Source organism: Lasioglossum baleicum, unplaced genomic scaffold, assembly GCF_051020765.1.
Source record: "Lasioglossum baleicum unplaced genomic scaffold, iyLasBale1 scaffold1379, whole genome shotgun sequence".
Lineage (NCBI taxonomy): Eukaryota > Metazoa > Arthropoda > Insecta > Hymenoptera > Halictidae > Lasioglossum > Lasioglossum baleicum.
Window position 1 is genome coordinate 12,498 of NW_027470438.1, and position 25,571 is coordinate 38,068.

The 25,571-nt window shown below is 33.7% G+C and overlaps 3 protein-coding genes across 3 annotated transcripts; 1 reads left to right on the top strand and 2 right to left on the bottom strand.

The window, feature by feature from the left end:
* Positions 1 to 345: 345 nt before the first annotated feature.
* LOC143220643 (CD180 antigen-like) lies at positions 346 to 5,556 on the bottom strand. Its single transcript, XM_076446257.1, has 6 exons — positions 5,373 to 5,556; positions 4,957 to 5,228; positions 4,163 to 4,419; positions 2,764 to 3,058; positions 2,303 to 2,464; positions 346 to 672 (listed from the first exon to the last, which is right to left on the bottom strand). Exons 1-6 carry the CDS (start codon positions 5,554 to 5,556, stop codon positions 346 to 348), a joined length of 1,497 nt encoding a protein of 498 aa, XP_076302372.1.
* Positions 5,557 to 13,174: 7,618 nt separating this feature from the next.
* Positions 13,175 to 16,462, top strand: LOC143220644 (homeobox protein PKNOX1-like). The gene is made up of 6 exons (XM_076446258.1): positions 13,175 to 13,483; positions 13,796 to 13,996; positions 14,846 to 15,137; positions 15,539 to 15,673; positions 15,858 to 16,057; positions 16,139 to 16,462. Exons 1-6 carry the CDS (start codon positions 13,175 to 13,177, stop codon positions 16,460 to 16,462), a joined length of 1,461 nt encoding a protein of 486 aa, XP_076302373.1.
* A 6,229-nt stretch (positions 16,463 to 22,691) lies between these two features.
* LOC143220646 (nicastrin-like) lies at positions 22,692 to 25,403 on the bottom strand. Its single transcript, XM_076446261.1, has 7 exons — positions 25,349 to 25,403; positions 24,991 to 25,089; positions 24,463 to 24,800; positions 23,950 to 24,346; positions 23,473 to 23,869; positions 22,958 to 23,397; positions 22,692 to 22,888 (listed from the first exon to the last, which is right to left on the bottom strand). Exons 1-7 carry the CDS (start codon positions 25,401 to 25,403, stop codon positions 22,692 to 22,694), a joined length of 1,923 nt encoding a protein of 640 aa, XP_076302376.1.
* Between the last annotated feature and the right edge of the window lie 168 nt (positions 25,404 to 25,571).

Here is a 25,571-nt window from a genome sequence, read left to right on the forward strand (position 1 = left end):
ATAGATCCAGAAGAACGCGTTGCTCTATGAATCGTGATTTAGCATAAATTAACATCGTCCAAGTGCCTATGACGAAACTTCATCAAACGTTTAACCTTCTCGTTTTCGTTTCGTACGCAATCCCGCCGATCAAACAGCCGTATCTCCTCTTATCACACTTTTCTCGCGGTTTTATCACAAAACGTTAAAGAAACGCCCGTAATCGTCTGAGTCTGATAAATGATTCACGGCATGCTTACACTTTTTACAGCTTCCACGAGACACCGGTCTACGAGGCGAGATATCGATCTAATTATTCATCCGTTCTGACCGACCAAATGAAAACTCGCGGACGAAGTGGAAGCTTCAAATCTCGTCGTCGTTCATAGCTCTCTTATAGAAGGCTCGCGAGAAGCTGGCCGGACCTTGGGTGCCGCAGAAGAAGTAGCCGCGACGCCACAGGACGAAGACCGTAAGACAGAAAAGAAGGGCGAGGAACACGCCAATTAACACGCCTATAAGAATGGTCGCGTCTTTTTCAGGCCTCGCACCGTTCAAATCCAAGCAACGGAGCTTCCTGTAGGATAACGACATCAAGTTCTTCCCCGCGTGTTCCGGCGGTGTGGAGCAAGTCAGTCCGTTTACTTCTTCTCCCATCAGCTTCTTCCCGTATTTCGGTAACAGCATACCGATCTAGAATCAATGAAACCATGTCGTTATTATTTATTAATAATTCTTATTAATAATAATTAGAAATAATAATTCTACCTTAACACTAGATTTACGGGACCCGTCAATTTGACGGGTGAATTACTCCAATAATGCAATATTAATAGATTTAATCAACTTATATTAAATTTGTTAATATCGTAATTGTTTTTAAATTAAACTCATGGTCTTATTTTTTAAGAAAATACGTCATTTTTTTTATCCGTAAATCTGATCGGCGTCCATAAAGATAAGTATTCAAAAACGTCCATAAACCTAGTGTTAACAGATCATCGAACATAGACAAATCGGATAAAACTATAATTAAACCGTCTATATCAGCAATTTCCAATTTATAGTATATAATCAGTGATATAAATATCAAACGTTCTCAGATGGTTTACGAGTTCGATTCTAAATGAAATTCTATCAAATTTGGAAATTACGCGCAACGTTTTATGCCGCGATTAATATACGTTATCGATAAAGTAGAACGGGTTTTGATTACATACTGGTTGGATGATACATGGAAAAGAAACTTGAGTTGTTTAAATATGCCACGTTGCTTAAAAATTGATTACAATTAGAAATTGTTGACAAGTGTAGCTGGTTATCTCGTATATACTTTGGCATGAGAGACTAATAACAAGTCGGAATTATCGTTTCGGTGTAAGGGATTAAACTGTAATTACGACTGCGGTGCAATACACTGTTTATACGTATAGCAAGCTGTATATTTCATTATCTTCAACTAGGACCAACTCCAGATTAACGTATTTTCTCGTTCATGTACTTCCTCGTGCCTATGATATATCTTATTTTACAAATATATCAAATATATCCACAGAAAAGTACAAGTGATTATGCAGCTTCGTTTATGCGCCTATACTTAAACCACGCGTATCTTTTCTTCCATCTTTTCATTCGCTGGTAATATAAATACTATCATTGCAACATCCTCGTTTGTAAACATACTGTACTATTTATACTAATATTCAAAATTCTCCTGCTTTTTTAACTCCATCGACGCGGTGTTATTCGAAACGTACGAAACATTCCCGCTGAAAATATCGAATTTCATATATCGACAATTTATTTTATATTTAATATTGTTTACGATACACCAGCACATGAAATGTCCTATATCCGATATATAATATAAAGCTTGGAAATTGGTGAATTCGGTGCTGCAGCGAACCGATATCAAACGTGGTTAATTAATTGTTTCAGTCGGCAACGATTCGCGGATTATTTTTCCAAACGGAACTAAAGGACACGACAAAAACTATTACTTTTATGAGAATGTCCACGAAGGAATGTATGTATATAATTGTTATTTTATTTTTAGCTCGATCAGATTAATATTTACCAAAGTTTTTCATTCGATTAAAGGTATACCCGCGTAAGGTCTGAATTTAACGTAATTCCAATCGATGCAATATAATTGTATGAAAATAACGGAATAATAACAGGGAAGATGGTCGAAAGGTAGAAAAGATCGGTGTAGATGGAACTGCAAATTGGTGTCGCCAGGAACAGCAAATCGATCAGTTCGATAGAAGGCTCGGGATTCAAATGGACGTGGACCGTGTATTTCGTGATTGCCAGAACTTACCAGATATTGATTATTGCAATCGCAGCTCCATTTGTTGTTCATCAGATTCAATTCTTCAAGCCAGTCCCACCTTGCTACGAATTGCTGAGGCAAATATCGCAGGGCGTTATCCGATAAATCGAGTTTCTTTAGTGGCGGCCATTCGGGTGACTCGGAGTTCGCCTACGATTATTTACCATATAATATTCTTCGCGATGTTCTTTCTTCGTTCGAACAAAGAACCAATCGTTTTCTCTCGTGTCACCTCCGTGAAGAGAGAAAAAAAAAAAATGAAATAAAAAAAAAAAGAAAAAATGAACCGGAGAAAACGGAACGACGACGAATATACTTTTTCGATCGTGAATTCCGGTGAATGAAACGAAAGATATCAAATTTATACGAATTCGATATAACTCATACGCGCGATGTTTATATAAATAGCAAGGTATTATTGACGGTTATTTTTGGAAAACGAAAGTTACCTGGGACGCAAGAGCGAAATCGTCGATCGATTCCAATTTTGGGCAATTTTCTATTCGAAGATACTCGAGCGATGTCAAGCCTGAAAAGGAACCCGACCCAACGATGGTCAAATAAGGCATGCAACAGAGGCTTAACTCTTTCAACGTCGGTAGAGTCGGGAACGAGTGTGCATGATTGATAATTTGAATTGGATTTTCGTCCATATAGAGAATCTCCAGCGAGGTCGCCTCTTCGAGAGCAGCAGCCGGGACGGTTGTGAATTGATTTCCGCTTAGATTCAGCTTTTTAAGCAACCTAATTAACGTTTCATCAAAGTATTATGCAAATAGAGATTAAAAAACTTCGTAAAAAAAGCTATGATAGAAATGTGGAATGCGAGGAAAATAATAATGGTATAAAGCTTAATGCAGCACAGAGATAAACTCCAAAACTTTGTATAACCGGGTTATTAATGTGTGTGTGCGTGTGTGTGTGTATGTGTGTGCGTTTACAAATGTGTCGAATAAATTTGATATAGAAAAATTTCAGATATTGATTTAATCTATAAGAATGTTCAGAATTTTTACGCGTAATTGGCACAAAGAACTGATATAGACGCAATTATTTTCAATTAAACATTATTAACGTATAAACAAATAATCAAATTAAGGGTTTTTTTCCAGACAGGAACCGATGGTTTTAAACGTCATTCGGAGTATTCAGAGTTGATCGCCTATTTTTTTTAGTATATAGTAGCTTTATATAGTAACAGATACTAAATTATTTTATTTTTATTTTCCGAGTTAATTACTTCATATCATTGCCATTTAATAAATCTGATTCGTACAATTTTTACATTTATAAATAGATATCAAATTATTGCTGCGTTTAAATTAAATTCATCTCAATTTTTCTCCAATTTCATAATTTTACTATGTTACTTAACACTAGATTTACGGGACCCGTCAATTTGACGGGTGAGTTACTCCAATAATACAATATTAATAGATGTATTACAACTCGTATTAAATTTGTTAATATCGTAATTGTTTTTAAATTAAACTCGTGGTTTTATTTTTTTAAGAAAATACGTCGTTTACTTTATCCGTAAATCTGACCGGCGTCTATAAAGATAGGTATTCAAAAACGTCCGTAGACCTAGTGTTAATCATGTCATTTAAGCAATACCGTTTCATTTTCGATATTCGCACATCGTGTTGAAATAGCGTGTATAAAAATCTATGGAACATCCTATATAATCCTTGTAACGCGTTGAAAGAAAAATTCTATCAAACCTTTGAGGTATCAACCGTGGTATCTTTCTTATCAGTGTAATCCGCTCTATCAAATCAGTTTGCGTTATTCTATCTCTGTTTGCTTGATAGTTTGCAGTTGGTATGGAGAAACTAAGATACTCACCTGGTCGTGTAGAACTGACTCGGAAGCGTCTTTAGACCACAGTAACTCAAGTCTAACTCTTCCAGCTGTGAAAGAGTGCTAATCGCTATGGACGTACGTGTGTCGATCTTTGAGAACAGATTCCCAGACAGATTGAGCACTTTCAGACTCGCCATGTGCTCGAAAACATCCTGATGCAACGAATGCAGTACATTGTGAGCCAGGTTTAACACCAGCAATTTTTCCAACGGTTCGTAAGCGTAAGGCGAAAACTTGCCCTGGAGGAATCAAAGACAATGACGAATTTTCAATAAACTCTATGCCATTATTCGAAATGAGTTTTATATCAAAGTCGAGGGACGATTTCCATTATCGATTTAAGATATTTTACCATCATGCAGGCAGCTTGGAACGGCGATTTAAATTTAATCGAGTTCTCTGCGATTTTAATTGGATGTTAAATTTCGGTTCTCATCGATATTAATATACATAGATAATTATATAAATAAGAACGCCGATATTAATAACGATATCGACAAGTATCAATATAAGAGAATACAAAATCAGTATCGACATTGCTATTAATTGATATATAGTGTCACTGTGCAAACTACTTCTGGCACTAAGATCCTGAGATAACGATTACGATTGTGACTAACGAGAGATTGCGTCGATGGTTGAGTAAGTTTCAATTAAATGACCGCGAAATGGAAATATCAGCAGCGCGCAATATCAGTTAAAATTGCAAGGCCTCGAAAGGAATGTACGCTTACTCGAAACTGACTCGACGTTTTTTCTATACATATGAACTTTACCTCGAACACGTGAGGTTGCAAATTTTCTCCTGTAAGTTGATTATAGCTCAAATCCAATTCCGTGAGATTAATTATCTGTTTGAAGGCGGCAGGATCGATCTTCGTGATTTGGTTCTTTTGCAAAATCAGTTTCCTGATCTCCGTTTTCGGGAACGGTTTAACGTGAACCAGCTTGTTCCCTTTGAACGTCGTCAATTTTATGCTATTCTTTGGCCATTGCGAATCGTCGAAGTGGTTGGTCAAATTTTTGTTATCACAATTTATGATGCCATCTAATGGAAGAATATTGATTCGTTTGTAAATCGTGTACACCGAGGAACCTTTGCGTTTTCATAACCGAATATTTCATTCGTTCGAACACTTGCGACGATTAACCGTATCGAAATTCAATTTTAAGATATTCGATTGTAAGTTACCTGAACAATTGCATACAGTGCACAAACTCGGAAGTGCCACCTTAGGTATCGTCTTATTCAGTTTAATTGGTTGAACATCCACGGTTGCGTTCTTCGTATCCGTGGTGTTCACAGGTTCGGCAGCATTTTGACACTTGACCGTGGCAAAAACGGAAATAAGAATAAGCAAGAACCGGTAATCCATGATTCCCTACGAGATCAGCACCGGTAGAACTACACACCGAAGACTGAAATCGCGTTTGTTCGTATCAAGCTCGTTTGTCTCTGATAAGAAAGCCGATGATAAGATACCATTGATCATCGTTACTCATAGTTCCAAGTGCTTAAACCTTTTTAATTCGCTTTATTTGTCTTTTCGAAACGCAACATTTACAAACTTTACGATCTCGGTTTAATCGAAATAATCGAATGTATTCTGTCGTGTTTGGAATAATTATAAATATCGTGTATTATTATGTTATCGATGCAAAGAGAATCGAGTTAAAAGATAAAAAATATTGTAATAAAATCACCATATCAAAATACGTATATATATGATAATAATATTTTGATGAATTTATTTTTTTTCAATTTGGGTAACATAACCAATAAAGGTATAAATTACTTAAAAGAGTATATACATATACTTACATATACTGTATATATGTATTAATGCGTATATTTAATAAATTAGAGTATAGAATTTTTTTATGTCAAATTCAAAAATGGCGCTTTAATTTGAGCGACACTTGAATGAACCGACAATCGCGTTGGTGTCGCCATCTGCTGTGAATTCGGGCAATCACCGTAGAAGAGAAACCTTCGCGAAAAGTATTGAATCGATGACGTCACAAAAGACGTGTCAGTGGAAGGAGTAGACGGGATTGTGGAGGAGCATGTTGAAAAATGTCCGATTACTTTAATTTATCGTACAGCGTGAATAGTGGTAAACAGAGGGGTTTGTGTTGACGCGCATGTGAACGGTAGACCGGTGTCGGTACATGATTATCGTCGAGCCCCGAGGTATCACGTGGACGAAAAGGAAATCAGTTTCCGAGTAGTCAGACACGCCGACCGAAATATCTTCGAAAAATAAAACTGGTGGACGGTGTTGTTTTGTTCCTGTAGGATTTGTCAGGACTGGCTTTCGCGATACGGTAAGTGGCCGAGAAATAAATGTTTTCTCGAATACTGTCATGCAGACAGCTGTTTCGATATATCGTTCGGTCAGCCTAATTCCCGCTGAGTCGTGCACTTGCAAATTAGTGAGGTTAGGTTCGTTTATTCGTTCCTGGTGCGCCGATACATGCGAAAAACTTGTTTTGTGCGCAATGCCCCCAGTGAACGCCCATTCTTCGCGGTCTGCCTTGACAGAATTGCGGATTGATACGATCGATATTGTTAAGGGTCTTCCAAAGAGCGACTTTTTCGGATGACATCATGCGTACCATGCGACCGATGCCCGCTATCAACTGGTTCTCAATTGATATTCATTATCTGTTGTACTGCACGCTATAAACACTTCTTTTTCTCCCTTCTTCTGAATTGTTTTGAAATAATAACAGTTACTGTGTGCAGAAATTGCCAATATACGTTATTTAATCGATTTAAATAAAGCGAAACGAATTTATTTTATTGAAACATCTTAGAAACGATATCTTGCAGAACAATAATGAACTTTAGCATACGTACATAATTAGTTTTTCTTTTTGTTCCTTATATAGCATATTATGTTCCTTACTCTTGTGTCTATCAAACATTTAGGTATTATTGTTAAACCGTTCGTTAATATTGCCAACATTTTCAACTATAAAATAACTGGCGGGAACTTCAATTCGAAGATGTATTATTCTCCCTGTTTATACTATATATCGTATAAATGTTTGTGATAGTAGAATTATATATCAGTCGATAATTAAAAATCTATTCGACAAAGTTTCTCATAAATTGTTACTATTTAGATATATCGATTAAAAAAGAGAATCGTGTGATGAATGTAGCATAATGGAACTTGAACGAAAATTAAAGTAAACGGAAAAAGTATAAGGGAAATAAACAAAGTTAGCGTTTGATTAGCGTAGTCGCTAAGCTGAACTACTTAACCCTATATCGGTAATCACGATCGGTTGCATAGTCGAGCTATTTGTATTTCCATCTAGAACAGAATAATTCGTGCTAAGCGAATTACGTCAAACGATAAACACCGAACTTCGCAACGCAAGCGTATCCACGGTGAAACGAGAAAATCGCTGTTTACATCGATCAAGAGAACCGGTTGAAATCGTTCAGAGAATTTGTTGTGAAAAAAAAGAGTGACAAAGATGCTGCAATGAAGCATCGTCATTACCTTACTACGTGTGCTATATATATATCTATATATATTTGATGAATCAAATTATCCTACGATCTTGACGTGATCAATTTTTTTGCTCGAAACTCTATCCAAAAAATGAAATAGGTTAATGAAATCTGAAAAGAATTCATATAATTAATTTGATGTAGGAGCTTACAATCCGACGAATTAAATAATTATGAATTTTAAATAATAATTTATTTTAATTTTAAAAATATTTAATAAATATTTACTCGCTAGAAAAAATTTAATTATTATTTAGTACAAAAGAAGTAAAAATACCAACGGAATAATCTTCCCCGTATCAATTGCGAAAATTATGGGAATAAAGTTAAATGCTTATGATTATCTTACAAGAATTATTATAAAATCTGAAAATAAAATCGACAAATTTAAATTTCTTCCACGAATACATAGATGATCTGATTATCTCAAATTTTGATCCCAAATATATATTTATATATAAAAAGGAACCAAATAAATACCTCGAAGGTATAATAGAGATAATTTCATTACATAAACTAACATTTACATTAATTTAAAACAAGTATTTTCAAGAATTTATTAAATATCAGGACTAGTTATGAAATAACACTTATCCAGTTATATCCTATTTAGCTTGGTTATACAATTTTTCCAAATATTCAAATTACATTAATTCTTCGCGTAAATTAAAATATACAAAATATAAATTGTAATTTACAAAAAAAATTCATTCGCTGCTACATTGTTATACGTATTCTATTACGCATGTGCGTTGGATGTGTACATTTGTAAATTTTAGGCGTACCTACGTACAATGATAAATAAATAAAAAAATGTTTCGAAATTCAGTTTACACGTTATATTAAAGTACGTATAGATATGTTAAAAGTAGTAGAGAATTTCGTTTCGGTGTTATTTTTGTGTAAATTATAGGCTGCCGTGAAATATTTGTCACAAAAGAAGTGGCGAACCGAACTCGAATTTCCCGCAGAAATTTTATCGAGCACCCTATAGGTAGAGCGTTGCGCAGCAGTGAGGCATCGGCGCCGTCGGCAGCGGTGGCCTCTTGTAGTTTTTGCTACGCCCTCTTCGCATGAAAATGATTCTTCCCCGGCGTGCTGTAGTAGGGATCGTCGACCATTGGTTATCGAACGTTTGACTGACAGTTCGACTATCTCGTGTTAAGCTCGCGATGAAAGGGAGAAAGAAAAACGACTTCTGGCTCCGTATTAACGCCCACCGACGATTCCGAGCCGTTCTTTAACTCACATCTCTTTCTACTTCGGTGTTGTTGCTCGTCACGACGCCGGTTTTAATACGCCGATGACTGACAGGTAGTAAACAAGTCCGCTTCCCCACGGGATACCATCTTTGTCATAATTAACTCTTTCGGTGCCAGGCCGGTATGTGTGCGAGTTAAACGTGTTTCTTATAACGAAATGTTTTCACTGACGCTTTATGGTATTTCTGACGTCTACATATATTAAACAAGGAAAAATATCTGCAGAAGGAACGTATATACCGATGTTGAAAAAGTTACGGATATATATATATATATATATATATAGATTGGTTTTAAGGATAATATATTATCCGATCGTTGTAATTGTGCAGTGTCGAATTCCGAAGTAAACATGACGTTGTTTTGAAATGAAATAATTTCATATGCGATGTGTATTCGTTATATTTTTCTAATGTGATAATATTATTGGAATTATGGTTTAATGATATTGATAAAGAATAGTAATAACGTAAGAAATTGAGATATCGAAAGTGAGAAACTATAAAGTAAATTTGTACAAATATTTGGTCACTGATATGTACTTAGCGGAATTTAAGTACTCTCTTATGTTCGAAAATGATTACCGTGTCCTAACCGACTGCTATAGCTCTGGCACTTAAAGGGTTAAAGATTTGTTTCTCCTCTTATTTACGCTCGTAAAGATACGTTTCATTGCTTTTCTCTGTCATTACTTTGTCTCTTACGTATGAGATGTTACTTTCAAATACCGATATTTTTTCGTAATGAATTTTTTTATGCTCTTTCATAACTTTCGCGAGTGTATTTACTTATTTAAATTTTCCAAAATATATTTTCGTTTGATCTTTTAAAGATACTAGGAAAGAAAAGGAAGAAAAAATAAAGAAATATAATTATCAGTGTAATTTGAATATGAGTAGTTTAATAAATTATTTTAACAAATTAACACGTTAATTTTACCGTCCTCCGCCAGGTTAAGTTATTGCCTCTCACTCTTTGATTACTTCTAATTGCACGTTCCTTGTAGCTTCAGTGTCACAGTAATTATTAGCTCGTTACAAAAAATCAGCACGTTGAACAAGTTGTGCAGTAAATCGCGTGAGCAAACTGCATGTACGCCATTACGTAGTTTCCGCCAATCCATTTCATTTGAATTAATAACCGTCTCATTTTCGGTTGTGTTCACGACACGTGGTTATGACGACGTTTTAAATTCTTCCTGGTTACGACAATTTTTTCTATTGACAACCAAAACAAATTTCTGTATTTCTACTTGCAGTGTTTCTTCCTTATACATCAGCATCCTATTTATACATGTTTTATACGTAATTCTTATTAATATTTATTAACTAAATGTTATTATTTTAAGTGAATACTTTTTGTATATTATATATATATATGTCTTTCTTCGTTTTTCCTCGTAACTGCCTTTAATTAATTTATACTAGTAAATATGTAATTTTTTACATATAAAAATTTTCAAAACTTTTACGGAAAAAATATGTAAGAGATATTTTTCGTACATAAAACATTAGTTCTTCGAGGTATAGGTTATGTTCGACGAATTAATTCATCTTTTTTATCGATGACAGTGTTTCTTAAAATATAGAGAAGATTAATATCTAAGGTAATTAAGATGATTCATTGACAAAATAAAAATAATCGTAATCTATACGAATAGAAGTACAAAATTTCGAAGTATTTGATATCGTAAGATAAAATTTCGCGCCACAAGATGTCGGCGTGACCGCGTAAATAGAAACTATCGATAGAATCGAATCGATTATGGTATTTCGATAGATATTACAGATTAGTCCAGGCAGTTTTTCTTAACTAGCATTCTCGTCTGCTCGTTAGAGTATACGCACGTTGCTTTTTTGTATGGTAGCAGCTGTGTTCAAATACCATCGAGCACCCAAGAATTTGAAAGCGGTGCAACGCATCGTTTAAAGGGTAAAATGAAGAAGATAGGCATCGCACTTCTTACGTATGCAACGACACGCGGAAGACAAAATAGTAAACAACAATAATGGCTGATGGTCTTGAGCGTCGGAAACGGAAATTTGATCAACAAGTATCAGAAGAGTATTAGAAGTATTAAAAATATTAGAAAAAGAAAATATTAAAATATACATTAAATAATGCAATTTTAGTTAAAGTATAATTTTTTTTTTTTTTTAGCGAGATATCCTTAGATTTGTGAAATAGCTTTCGTATAAAATAGGAGGCTACTTTACCGACGATGCATTGCTATAATAAACGATCATCAAATTAAAACGACGGTTTGCAGAGAACGATATAGATAAAGACAATGCAAGAACAGGAAAAATATAGAAAAAGATTTTACTATTAATTATTCTCATAAAAATTAAATAAAAGAGCAATAAAGTAACGGTTAAATCTTGTGTACATTGCTATCGATGTGCAATAAGCACGAATGATGAAACACAAGAATGTTATACGTGAAAAGTATCGAAAGACGAGCAAAATTTATATATAACACAAATATCATCGGAAAACAAACTTATAGAATGAAATAATTCAATGTTTGATCAGAACGAATGAAATAGGAAGAGCATAAGAAATCTCGAGGAGAAAAAAGAGGGAAAAAACGAGTTTAAACGCGTTTAGGTCGTTTCGGTGTGTGGATGCAGCAGTGGAAATGAACCACACTGACCGTTCACCGTCAGCGATAATATTTTTAAATGAAAGCGGCGAGAGAGGCGACCGCACAATAAATATCGGGTTTAACGGAAAGACGCGAGTGTGTTGGAAGCACCACTTGCAAGTAATGGTACCCCTGTCCACCTTCTTTTTCTACTGTTTCTCTTGTTCAAGCGCCACCTCGCAGCATTCCCTTTAATGTATCTAACTCTTCTTCTTGTACATCGATACTTTCTCTCGCTTATTCATTATCTAAATAAGAATACGTTTTCATCCTTTATTGATAGTTTCAGATTTAAAAATCATACACCGTACGAACTTCGGAAAAATGAACTAGACATAGAAGACGCTATTCTAAGTTGTCGCATTGAAATTTCCAAAATCACAAGTACAAATTAAAATATTCATAAATGCGACAATGTCTTGGTTTATTAAGGAGGGTAACGTTACAAAGTTTATCTTTCAAATTATTTTCTGTAGTCAACTTTCCTTAAAAGCAGTCGTCCTGTGTAGTAAAAGGCACGTCGTCTGTAAAGAAAAAAGATATTTCAAAACGTTTTTAATATCTCTGATACACTCTCGAACAAAGTATTCCTCGTTTAAAGATTCTTATATTTCGGAAGAGGGAGAAAAGAAGGAGAAATAGTCTTCTTAAATTTATTACTCGTGCAAGTAAAAATTTGAAATAATATTTGCTGAACAAGTTAAGAATTCGCGATAAAAGTCCCATGAATATTATAATATAAATTATGGACAATTGCGATATTCTAACGATGCCATTTGGCTAATGATACATTTTTCCTCGATAACTATCACTCGTAACCACCATTTTTCGGGCGTCGTCGCCTTGTCAGCCGGCGGTGTGTCGCAGTACTTTATTTATTCATACCGAGGGAACGTGTATGGGGATTGGGGAAAATTCAAAAGGAACGTTCGGAATGGGAAGCAGAACTGGTGCCAGCAACAGTGCTGATGGTGTTGAGACCGTCTAACGATGACATTTAAATGCAGTGCCGCGCATCGTTTGGTTCTTCGTGCCACGACGATTCTCTCCTCCGTCCCTTTCTTTTTCCCCCCGTTCCCTAGCTCATGCCTGCTCGAAATACACGAGGATATCTTACCAAATGTACGACACTTTTAACCTTTATTTGCCCAGCTTCTCATTTTTTAATCACGAGCACATAAATACTTTGGGTTACAAGTATACAGCTTTATCTTTCTTATCGATTGTATACAACCGTGTATTTGTATTTAATACCTTCGACGTATTTTTCCTGTTGTAGTTTAATCCTGTAAGTTACTGGAAAATCAAAGGTAGATCGAAGAACATTTAAATATCAGAGGCCCCGGAGGACCTGGGCAACGATGGAAACTGCTAGACAGGAATGATAGGTATACAAATTTCATTTTATTTGATAAATTTTATTTATCTGATAAATGTTTGATTTTTTTTTTTTAAATTAATCGTTAAATTTAATATCAATTTAATACCATCATGAGTAGTAGTAAACTGTATTTTATATTATTAGCGAAATACTAAGCGGATTGTATTTTTACAGAATGCAAGAGGGTAGCACCGCCGTGGCGCTAGCGATGGTGACTCCTGGTTACGATCAGGACCCTGCAAGTGGGGTTGCCGATTACACGACACATCAAGATCAGGCTCAGTTCGAGGCAGACAAGAGGGCAGTATACAAACATCCCCTCTTTCCGTTACTCGCGTTACTCTTCGAAAGATGCGAACAAGCTACTCAGAGCTCGGACAACTCGACGTCCGAAAGCTTCAACATGGACATACAGGCCTTCGTCCAACACCAAGAAAGAGACCGAAAGCCTTTTCTGATCAATGACCCCGAAATTGACGGTTTGGTGAGTTTCTTTATCGTTCGTGTGTCATAGTTTCTTTGTTTACAATGTAAAAATCATGTAAAATGTTCCTTTCGATTTTATACACTTTAAACTGATATTACGATATTTACATTCGTTTGTATTGGTATATTCGTCTCTATGAACAGTTTCCATGAGTATGTAAAATTTGGTGAATACTTGTTAAATATCATAAAAAGAAGACTCGTATTTCTTTCGAAAAACAAAGAAAGAAATAATGAGCGACGATGCGCGGCTTGAAAGAAAAAGAAAATCGTTCATTCGTCGACATTGTTTTGTGCCCTGCCAACGCAGATGATCAAGGCGATACAGGTGCTACGGATTCACCTACTCGAACTGGAAAAGGTGCAGGAGCTGTGCAAAGACTTTTGCAACAGGTACATCACGTGCCTGAAAGGCAAGATGCAAAGCGAAAATCTGTTACGCAGCGATTACAGTCACCATGGACACGACATGGGTCCATCGAGTGGCAGCAACGGGAGCAGTCCTTTGCAGGTTAGATATTATTTTGAGCATTTAAGGCAGCCTGGCCTGTTTCCCCCTTTACCTACGTAGTTATCCTTTTTTTTTAGTGATGCGCAAGGATCGTGAATATAATCTTGAAATGCTCCATGCTACGTGTTCCACTCTTTCTTTATCTCTTAACTCTTCAGCTTAAACTGAAACTTAAACTGCGCCTTCTCTCCGTTAACATTATTACCTTGTATAGAAACTGTATCGTACCTTTAAAATAACCCAGTAGGAGCTTTGTATCGGAGTAAAAGAGATTCCTCGACTCTTTGTAGAAAGTCTCGAAATATCGGTCAATCAACTAACTCCGTGAGTACTCTGACCTAAATATAGCGTTTAGTGGTAGCTAAACAACGTATCGATTGAAGGAAATTCTTAAAAGAATATCTAGTAAAATTTTCTTAATAGATAGAACGTAATCTGTTTGGCTATTTACTTAGATACGTGATATGTAATTGACAAATCATTCGATTTAACGTTATTATACAGCATATAATATATTTATTGTTAATGAATAATTACGGCTGTAAATCGATTAGCGAAATTAAACATGGACTGAACATTTTCTAATTCTCTGTCTATCCTTCACAATATCTCTTTACGTTATTGTCCTTTTCGTATTAACAACATGTTATAAATTCTTTAATTAAATCGAGAATTATCCGACAGTCGATTTAACGTGTATATATATCAGCTAGTTAATTGGAAGTAGATATTATTTATAAAAAAAAAAAAAAGAAACAAACAAACATGAGCGATACTTGCGCGTCGCTCGAAATATTATAGAACCCCACCCCTGCTGTCTGACGGCTAGTTGCGGCATATATTTCCCAGGTGCTGTCTTCTACAGGCAATGATGTTGAGTCGGGAGCTAACGGATTCAGAGTGAGCAGAGCCGACACCCTGTCGGAGAACGGTGGTGCAAGTCAGTTGGCTGCTCAAGAGGAAACCGGTAACGACAGGCCGCCGTCAGTGCGATCATCATCCACCGCTCAACGTTCGAATAGATCCTCCAGCCAGGACCATGACGATCCTCTGTCACCTTCCACGGTACATGGCAGTACGCCTCTCTCACAGATTGGGGCTCATTCCTGTGTGCCAGTCAACGACATGTATCTTGGTCAAGGTAAGTCGATTAGCAATTAATTTTATGTAACAAATAGAAACTTTAATTAAACTTTGATTAAACTTCGCCTAATTAATTGGATAAAATCAATATTAAATATATATATATGTATATATAGTACAGATTTTATTTTAAACGTTGATTGTTTTTTTTTTTGTTTTTTTTTTTTTAGATTAATTTTATGTTTTTCTTTTTTTTAATTACTTCGAATCTAAAACTTTATCTCTATATGCAGATGTTTCATTTTACTACTCGAAGATTTTATTCAGAAATATTGACAATTTCATTGCAGTACAAAAATTACTTATGACTATTTTTATGATGATCACGAGAATAAAATGAGCTTAAAGAAAAGGTTAAGTATCGATTTGAACGTAAGCATTATCAACTTACGTTTATAGATGATATGGACTATGTGAATATTATTGGCGACAGAATATATTTAGAAGAGGCTGGCTATTGGGGCCTTCTTGCCTTACAAGAGCGTGAAAATGAATACGTCGATGTCGGGGATGCGAATGACGAAAAATATTTTGGTTAGATGAACTTGGTTCTATTTTACCGATGACTAATGTTTTCACTTAGATATTATATATTAATATAATTACTAATTAAACATGCGAAATTAAAGTAATGTCTTAAAAAAAGCATAATATCAATTTTGCATGAAAGACGTTTCACAATTTTCTACGACAAATATATCGTGTTTATTATGCTTAGATATCACTGTGGCGGGCTCCCCTTCACCTGCACCAAGCGAAGACGAAGATGAAGGATGTGGAACTGGTACTGTTACTTCCAATCACAGTACTAGTCATGGAGGTAATCATAGTAGTGTTAAGAAGGGAAGACAAAAGCGGGGCGTCTTACCCAAACAAGCTACGAGCATTATGCGAACTTGGCTCTTCGAACATTTAGTTGTAAGTATAATTTTTATCCGATTACTGCTAGATGTTTCGGTTTGAAATCTCAAATATCGCTATATCCGTTATTCCTTTTAGCATCCATACCCGACGGAGGATGAAAAGCGTCAAATCGCAAGTCAAACGAACTTAACGTTGCTCCAAGTCAATAATTGGTTCATCAATGCTCGTCGACGAATCCTGCAGCCAATGCTTGACGGTGCCGGGGCAGATTCCGTACAGCGTGCGGGAAAACGTCATAAGGTGTCGAAACACGTGGTGCAACAGCAGCATGTGCAACAACAACAAGGCGGCGGCTGGCAATCCGAAGACTCTGGGAGCGATTCAGGCTCTAGCGACGGGGAAGGAGGTGCCGATAGATCGAAAGATGGTAACGATAGCGACGAAGATGATCTTCACTGACCTCTGTCGATCACCGATACGTCAACCTCTTTACGGTACCTTCAAATCCAGTTGCTCATTACAGTATTAAGGTATTCGAGAATAGATTTCGCTTTATCTGTCAAATACGTAATTATTCTCGCGAAAATCAAGGGTATTATTGGTCGAGGTTATCACGCTCTCTTATCGGATCCGACAGTTTCGATCTCCTTAACTATCCATGGAGCATCTTTGCGTTTTTAAGCGTCGTTATGCGTTAACTACGGTCCGAGAAAGATTGAAAAAAATTCTGTATAATTCGATTATGAAACATGTTCTTCCTTTTCTTTTTATATATTCTTCGTAAAAGTAATTCAATCATGATAAAAAAGATATTTTCATTTATCGAATCATAAGAAGATCTTCAAATAGAATGAAGCTTATTTTAGAATTGTTATCTTTTTTTAATCAGTTTCGTTGATTTGTTAATAAGCAAGCTGCATATAAAACAGTTCTTATTTTCTCTTATATAGTTACTTTGTTTTTTTGCGATTGTTTCTTCTTGACGATTGTTAATTTGCATATAATACTTCAAAGTGACGAATGAAGGGTGCTACGTATGTAGCGTAAGTCATCATTTGTATCATTTATTAAACCATAAGCCGCGTTTTTCACGACATTTATCGAGCGTCGTTTAGTTCGTTTAGAGCGTAGTTCTAATATTAATAACTGATTTATAATAGGAGCAAATTATTTTTCGAAAAAGACTTGAATATTCACACCATGAGAGATCTTTACGGAAATGAATATATTTGCGTGCAACATGTACATTTTTTCTATGATATAAACTACGAACGAACATTTTGCTCGTTTAGTAATACAATTAAAAAGTTAAATCTAAGGCGACAACAAAAAATCAGTGTTAATGTTTATATATTTTTATATCAAAACTTGATTTCCTTCAAAATGCGTTTTTCCTTGGGTTCAAAGTAACGTGAAACGTCTTTCAATGTTTAACAACAATAAAAGGAAAAGAACAAAAGCAGTACATCTTTAGAAGTTATAATTTTTGTTAATAAATTTATTTTCAGACGTTTTGAGATACTATATTAAAATTACGGATACATTTATTCTCTGAAATCTGGATAAAATCATAAACGGAAAACTAACGATATTTAAAGTAAGATCAAAGATCAACGTTTAACCATTTATTGGTTCGATGAGCCTCACATAGTTAACTCGATTCCTGAATAGGTCTGACAGAAATAGAAATATTTCTGTAAAGGGAATTCTTAGTACTTTCTATAGCGTTATCGAAATCGTCCAAACGAGACTATATATAATATAGAAATCTTAATAACGACACGAATGAACGGTCGTTCTCAACCCTTCCTAATTAAAGTAAGCTATGACGATATTGTGCTACTACGTTTAACATAGACGAGATGTGTTTTTGTGATCGGTTGCCAACCATCGAAATGCAAAAAAGAAATCTAAATCCTAAAAAAATCATGCATAAAAAATTAAGAATTAATCGAAAGATGATTGTGATGATCGATCAGTAAGATGATAACTATCTCGATCTTGTACTCTTCGTGCCATTAAAGAGCGTGGTAACTTCCGCGTTTAGTCTTTGTTCAGCTCTGCAGTGTCGTGACATAGCGAAGTGCTATCCCTCCAAGATAATAATAATAATAATAATAATAATAATAATAAAAATAATAATAATTATAATAATAATAACAATAATATTATTAATAATAATACTATTACGACTAATAACGATAACAACAATAATGATAATATAATACTACTTTAAATATATGATGATTATATTTTTAAACTCTAAGTGTCGTCTTTAAAAGAAAAAAAAAGAAAAAAAACGCGTGTACTGCAATTGAACGGACGTGGTACTGCTGTACATATACAATATACAAGAACTGTTAGAAATAAAGGGAAAGAACATTAGTGTGATTCTTCAGAATGAAAACAAGTGGAAATGAAGAAGCAGATTAATAATACTTTTCTTGTAACTGAAAAACAACAGAGAAAAAAAGTCTAAGGCTCGACGACAAGCACACATGCCATCTTAGGGTTATAAGTGTTCACACATTCGCTGTCTGCATATGATCGGTTGCGTTTTACTGAAAGTGTCCTCCAGATCGCGAGTGCTGAATACTTAGCGAGGTGTAATTTTTAATTAAAAACCCAGCGTAAACTTATGGAAGACAAGTTCCAAAATTTGATTGCTTCATACTGACGTTGTTTTAACTTTCATGACGATTAATCATGTACATATATGATGCTCTTCCTGCGTACTTGTCTTCGATTGTCCTTTAATTATTTCCAAGCGTTCCGTCCATCGCATTTTCAACACCGTTGAGAGATCCTCTTGAGGTCTTCAACTGCCTTCGAAACGCGATTCTAAAGAAACAAGCATTTTTTAAATGATCATTCGAACGTAGAGATGTAATCACTTGTAAGAATACTATTAGTAATAATTTTCATATTTCTTTTACCATTTTGAACTGTTTAAAAGTGATCACTACTGTATTATACTTTTCAACATCCTCAATGAAAACTATTTGTCTGTATTCAATTATCGTTTATCTATTTGTAAACTACATTAAGCGACTATTGGATATTTAACTGGAAAATATTATCGAGATCCATAAGATATTAAAAAGGAAAAAAAAAAAAATGAAAAAAGAAAAAAAGAAAAGGAAAAAATACGATTCACTTCTAATGAGTTTCATAGAATTTCTTAATAAGCAATACCGGTGTCAGTGATTCCTAGTATACAGCACTCTCCCGATTTCTGTGCATGGCTGTTACATGCATTTGCAAAGAAATTTATAATCCGTTAGCATATGGCTAACAAATGAACGACAGTCCACTTCAAATGCATCGAGGATCATCCGCATATGTAGAAAAATTTTTATCGCTGATCTCTCATTAAAAGAACATCGTGAAGCAATAAGATTAAGTTGTAGCTATGCAATGATAAGAAACCAGGAAATACTAGTTGCTGACTACTTTAAACGATGCGGTCGATCCTTCATGTACTCAGAGAAAAGGAAAGTTCAAAGCCGTCGATTAGATTAGATTTAGTTTGCTATCAATTGATATCCTACTTTTTTCTCATGTATAATCGATGTACATAGCCGACACAGGCACAAGGTGCTTCCATTAGTGGCTTATGAGCTTTTTCCAAGCATTGTTCGAAAGAAACCGATTTCTATTCCAACAGTTGGCCGGTGTGTTATCCACGGCTGCTCGAAACTAAAGACAAAGAAGTTCTGAAAGAGAAGCAAATTGATCGAGGCTTAGTAAAACGATATCATCAATTGAAGACAGCTTTTATTACAGTATAGCTCCATATACGGTGTAGTGATGTAAATGAAAAAAAAAAAAAAAAAAAACAGGACGAACGATTGTGGATAAGGCTGAAAACGAAAGAAATCTTAAGCGACAAAAAACGATGGCTCGATTGTGTTGTAATACGTGATTTAATGTCATCATATTCTATTTCGTCTTTTATTTTCAATTTACATCAGCGATTAATAAAATAGTCTACGATCGTTCGTACCGGTCAAGTCATCTTTGTTTACAAGTATCAGCAATAAATGCGCGCACTCTCTATAAAAGAATAGAACTAAGAATCGTGAGCTCGTATCGCATAAATCACCAGATACGGGACTATACTGTACACTCTTGACTAAATATAATTATAAAATAATGGTAGATTAAGAGGTAGGTTATAAGGCTGAACCACGTATACGTATGTGCTGCGGCACCAGACGACTGTGATAACTCGGTGGGCGGTGCCCAGCCTCCTACTTCATATACTGAAAATTATGAAATATTACAAAACACAGACATGATACAAAAGCCAGAAACAGATACACAAGTAGAAACATTTATCAGAAAAGATTGAACGTATGTTAGAGCTTGCATTGAGAGAACTTAGTGCTCGGTCCGTAGGCTTGCTTAAAATGTTCCTTTGCTGTTTATAAGTTTTTGCTTGATCAATGGCTTGATTTAAACATAATTTGAGATATTGGGAAATATACAGAAATAAATATTTCGTACAATTTGTAAATAGTGTGGTTGATAGTAGATGTAGATTTTATTATAATTATTATATCATAAAAACATATTACACCTATTGCAATTGTTTAAAGTATAAATAGGAATATGAAAAGTTGAAACATGTGAACATTTTCATCCTTCCAGGTGCATATGGACGGACCTCCAAATAAATCTCTAATGTTGCATTAGTGATTGAAGTGCAAGCTCTAAAATATTTAAGAAGATAGGAATGGACCAAAAAGTGTGATGATAATACGAATTTTGATACCAGATTAAGTTTATTAAACTGTTTGTTTATCTTCCATAGACTTCTATAATTAAAATATGCTAAAGATAATGTATATTTCGCGTGTTATATTTTGCATATTGTTTCACAATGTTTTGTGTATACATGTATACATGTATTATTTAAGAAACAACATGTGAAGAGTTAAACAAATCTTATGTTCTTCTTGATTTTATTCGTTTTATCTATATTCCTTTACATTTCGTTACATTTTGTTATTTAATTAATGCCAGAATTTTATACATATTTATGAAAGAACATGTTTCAGTTTATAAATTTTACAAATATTCAAAAAGCTCTGAAAAATTGCTTGGCACTTTTTCGTAAATATTCAAATGAACATGAATAAATATTTGTATAATACTGCAGAACATATGCATATATTATATATAATAATATGGAACTATAGGACTTTCATAGGTCCATTCCTAACTTAAAATTTTAAGTCGTAAATTAAACGTATTACATACTTACATACATACTAAAAAGAAGCATAAGTAAACAACATGAATACTTCTTTCTCGTGTACATCAAGGTCCTGTTAAATAAGTTGTTTATTGATAATAAACGCCATCACGCTTGCAATACGTGTCTCTGATTTTTATCGTAACCTTAAAATAAATAGTTTTCTAAGAAATAATTCTGTAGCAAATAATTTGAAAAATTAGCTTAGTAATGCAGTCATACAATTTTTTTTTACCAAAGAAAAGTTTTTTTAACAAAATAAAATAAAATTATTAGAAAAATTCGAATAAACCTTTAATTGTTTAAATATACCGTACTGTTTTATTGTGTATAATAAGACCGTGTAACTCATACATTTAACGAAACATTAGTTAATTATATCACTTATCAGTTAATTACATAACTTATCATATCTTTATATTTAAAAAAAAAAAGAAAATTTTTTTACATTACGTATATTACATTATAAACGCATTATTAATTAACTAACTAGTTTTAGGTATCATGAGCAAGAATCATGTTAAAGAAATTAAATATCCTGCACTAACATCAATTCATTTCCAATGTAGGATAATTATAATAAATAAACAGAAAAATATAAAATTAGTTACTAAAATTATTACCTATTAAATATCAATAGATGTACCGCAAATAATTAACGATTCACTGGAATACGAATCAAATTACATCGATAACATTTATAATACTAAATGTTCATGAAAAAATGAGCATGGAATTAAATAATTGTTGAAAGTACTATATAAATCATACTAGCTGTAAATGTTATATGTAATTACGCGTATAAATAAAATACGTATGTTTAATTATTGCGTACAAAAAGATCTTAATGTAATAAAGACTTCAATAGATTTTGTCTAGTACTAGTATACCTTAAATATCTCGAGATACAAGAGTAGTACTCTCGTGTCAACTTTTTGTGGAATTTAAAAAAAAATTCCACCAATTCATTGAATACACATAATGTACATTTATAAAAATGTATATACTCGAATGTCATTGATAATTATCGACTCATATATAGCATAGAATCATTGATAATATCAGAGACAGGGACGTGACATGTTAAGAGAACACTTAAATCGTTCTCATTATACTAACAACAGGTGCAAAACATTGATTACGTAGTTATCGTGTAAAATCACGATAACATTGAAATTAAACATCGGTGGCATCGAAATATATTTTAATATTGAGGTATAAAAATTATCCGAGAGCGTACCACATACACATTCAAAGGCTAGTCACCGGAACATCTTCACCTTCTCGATGAACCAACCTGGTCACTGATATATGGTCCGCGGCATATCCCTAGGAGTTGAATGTTCTTCTAAAACAAATTTCTTTAATATATAACGTAGTAGTCAAGTAAATTAATATTATGAACTTTCTTTGTTTTCGATAATCAAATTACCTTGAATTGAATAATATTTCAGCTCGAGGAGTAATAAATCGTACAAAAATGAATGATATAACAGCTACTGAACTTCCTAAGATCATAGTAAGCCATTGTGTAGTCGCTGAAGATTTCAGAAACATTCTTACACTTAACGTTTGCCATGTAGATTCCGTCCATGTTGAATACATTCCTGATTTCATGTTATATCCTGTTCAAAGCAGAAACTCAATAAATAATTTGTTTTAGGTCATTTGATTTTACTGCTTTACAAACCTACCATCAATGATAAATGCAGGGCTTACGGCTGTGCTATAATTTACAGAGGAATTTACACATAAACCTTCAAAATTTTCACCAGCCATCCAAACAAGATGATTTTCGTAACACGCTGATTCTTTCTCAACAGGAACTTCCTTCCTAGTCAAAAACGCAAGAAGTTGACCAGTTAGTGTTGTGGCAATATTCGGTACTCTATGTACACCGACGTATAATGATAAAACTTGATTAATTAATTTAGTGCTCGGAGATAAAGCAGCACGAAACAAGTCACATGTAGCATTTTCCAAGTAGCAAATCAGCATTTGCGAAATGCGATGTTCAACATCTTGAAAAGAAGAATTTGTAGATTGAATTTGATTACCAGATACATCTTCGTAAAGAATCTCCGCAACATGGACTGCTATGTTTGCCAAGGCAGTTGCAAGCCCATTTACGTCGCTAAAAAAATATATTTTATATAGTGAGAACATAAAATAAAACATTTGTACATAAAACATAGCAATAAAATAGTACTTATTAAAATTGAGGCTTTCTGCATCATCTAAAATTCCATTGTAATATTTGTTTTCAAATTGTTGAGCATGATTACTTATAACAACAGCAGTTAAATTTGGTTTTTCTTCCAAGAAAGTCTGTATAGATGTAGGTGGAATACTGCCTTCTAAAACTGTTGCATTTAAGGCTGTTTCTATTTTGTTTATTACATCATCATTTTGACCATTATTAGAATGAAGATATAATTTTCCTTTGTTTAACTGACCAAATTCGATCACAGTTTTAATATCATCAAACTTTAAATTTACTCCACCTAATGCATTGAAATTACCTTCTTTCAAATCATAAATTAGTCTACTAGATCCTATGTAATCAAAAGCTTCACCATTTAATAAAGAGAAAACAACATTAGTTTCTGAAAAAAAGAATATATATATATACACATGAAACAATTAAAAAGTACTTACATATGGATAATTTGATTATTATACTTACCATTATTCAGTACAGTATCTTTAGCTAAATTATTTAAATAATAAGCAGTAGCAAGTAATGTTACCAATCCTGTAATTACATTGCCTGCTCCAGGCGATATTCCATCAAATAAAGAAGAAGCATCTAATCTTGCTGTAACCAATATTATGGAATTTTTATCTTTATTTAAGGGAGCTAAAGGCCAATATATATTCCTATCCCCCAAAGGATCGCAAAATTGTGTTGGATCAATGTTTAAAATAAAAACACTGCGTCTTATGCAAGATTCAGAATTAATAGCTGCAAACATAAATGACTTCAATTCTAGTGCACATAGTGATCTATGATGTTGATTTTCCAAATCGTGTGCATTATGTTTCCAGAAGCAAGATTTTACTGCTTCTATTAGAGTTTGATTCTGAAATAAAAAATTGATAACTTAAATAATGAAATATAATAATAATAATGTAAATATATAATAAAAAATATTAGAACTTTAAAAGTAAATAAATAATATAAGAATTTGAAGTCAACCTCTGTATAAAACATTGCAAAAGGCCAATCTTCCATAAGTAATGAAGATCCATGTGGATTCCATGGTAAAGCATTATTACAGTTTTTGTATCCTGAATATCTGTTCGGACAACTATCTTCTGGAGAATAAAAATCAGGTCGTGGTTGACTGATATTTTTAACTAGTAAAACTCCATTTATATTATGTGTATTTTTTAACCGAAATAATATGTCTCTAGTAAACATAGAAAATGGAAGAACTACTACATAAGGTCCAGTAGTAGCATTGTGTTCAAGCCATCTGACGTCACTTTCATCTTCAAGTAAATGGATAACACCAACATTTCCTGACATACTTGCTGAAATAAACAGTGTAATATCTTATGTTAATTTGGTATTATTTACAATAACTGATCTATTTCAAACAGTATCTAAATTATACTAAATGGATAAACTAACTTATTTAGAAAAAATTTATATTCAAAAGTAAATACTTGTTAAATAAAATTACATAATGTAAAGGAATAATATAATATAACATAATCATACAAGAACATCCGAATTGATGTGTTCCATTGTGTCTACGAAAACAAGCAGCAACTCCTTCAAAAGACATATAAATCATATCTATTATTCGTTCTGCAGCCACTGAAAAGAAAAAAATAATTTTACACTTATTAAATCTTACTGTTAATTAAATTGTTTTATTTATATAATGAACAAAAATGGCTGTCTGTAGCTGATAACAATTTTGATAAGTAAAATTTTTCACAGATCTATCTTTATTTTTCAACAGCTGCTTCAGAACTTTGTACTTTGTTGAATTGTTTATTCGTTAAAAATAAAATATATACTTAACCCCATCTATTATATTTTTTAAATAAAATTTTACGATTTTTTTTCTTACCTATATTTACGATAAAAAATATTAGAAGGTATCCACAATTTAGACATTTTGCCATTTTTTTTTTCGTGGTGGCACCTGTCAAAAGTTTCTTTTATTTTTTTCGATCACCACTTTAGAACTTCTTTACAAAGGTTAGACACGATGACACAATTGCATCGCGTGAATCAGAGAATAATCGAGCGTTCCATATTTCGCTTGGTTTTAGCTACTACCGCCACCACTA

Coding starts and splice junctions, on each gene's coding strand:
- LOC143220643 (XM_076446257.1), bottom strand. CDS start 5,556: ATGGATTACCGGTTCTTGCTTATTCTTATTTCCGTTTTTGCCACGGTC. Junction 4,420..4,956: donor TGCAACCTCACGTGTTCGAG/GTAAAGTTCATA, acceptor TGATTCCTCCAG/GGCAAGTTTTCGCCTTACGC. Junction 3,059..4,162: donor AGTCAGTTCTACACGACCAG/GTGAGTATCTTA, acceptor AACGTTAATTAG/GTTGCTTAAAAAGCTGAATC.
- LOC143220644 (XM_076446258.1), top strand. CDS start 13,175: ATGCAAGAGGGTAGCACCGCCGTGGCGCTAGCGATGGTGACTCCTGGT. Junction 13,484..13,795: donor ACCCCGAAATTGACGGTTTG/GTGAGTTTCTTT, acceptor CTGCCAACGCAG/ATGATCAAGGCGATACAGGT. Junction 13,997..14,845: donor ACGGGAGCAGTCCTTTGCAG/GTTAGATATTAT, acceptor TATATTTCCCAG/GTGCTGTCTTCTACAGGCAA.
- LOC143220646 (XM_076446261.1), bottom strand. CDS start 25,403: ATGGCAAAATGTCTAAATTGTGGATACCTTCTAATATTTTTTATCGTA. Junction 23,870..23,949: donor AGATACTGTACTGAATAATG/GTAAGTATAATA, acceptor TCTTTTTTTCAG/AAACTAATGTTGTTTTCTCT. Junction 22,889..22,957: donor CCCTGCATTTATCATTGATG/GTAGGTTTGTAA, acceptor TGCTTTGAACAG/GATATAACATGAAATCAGGA.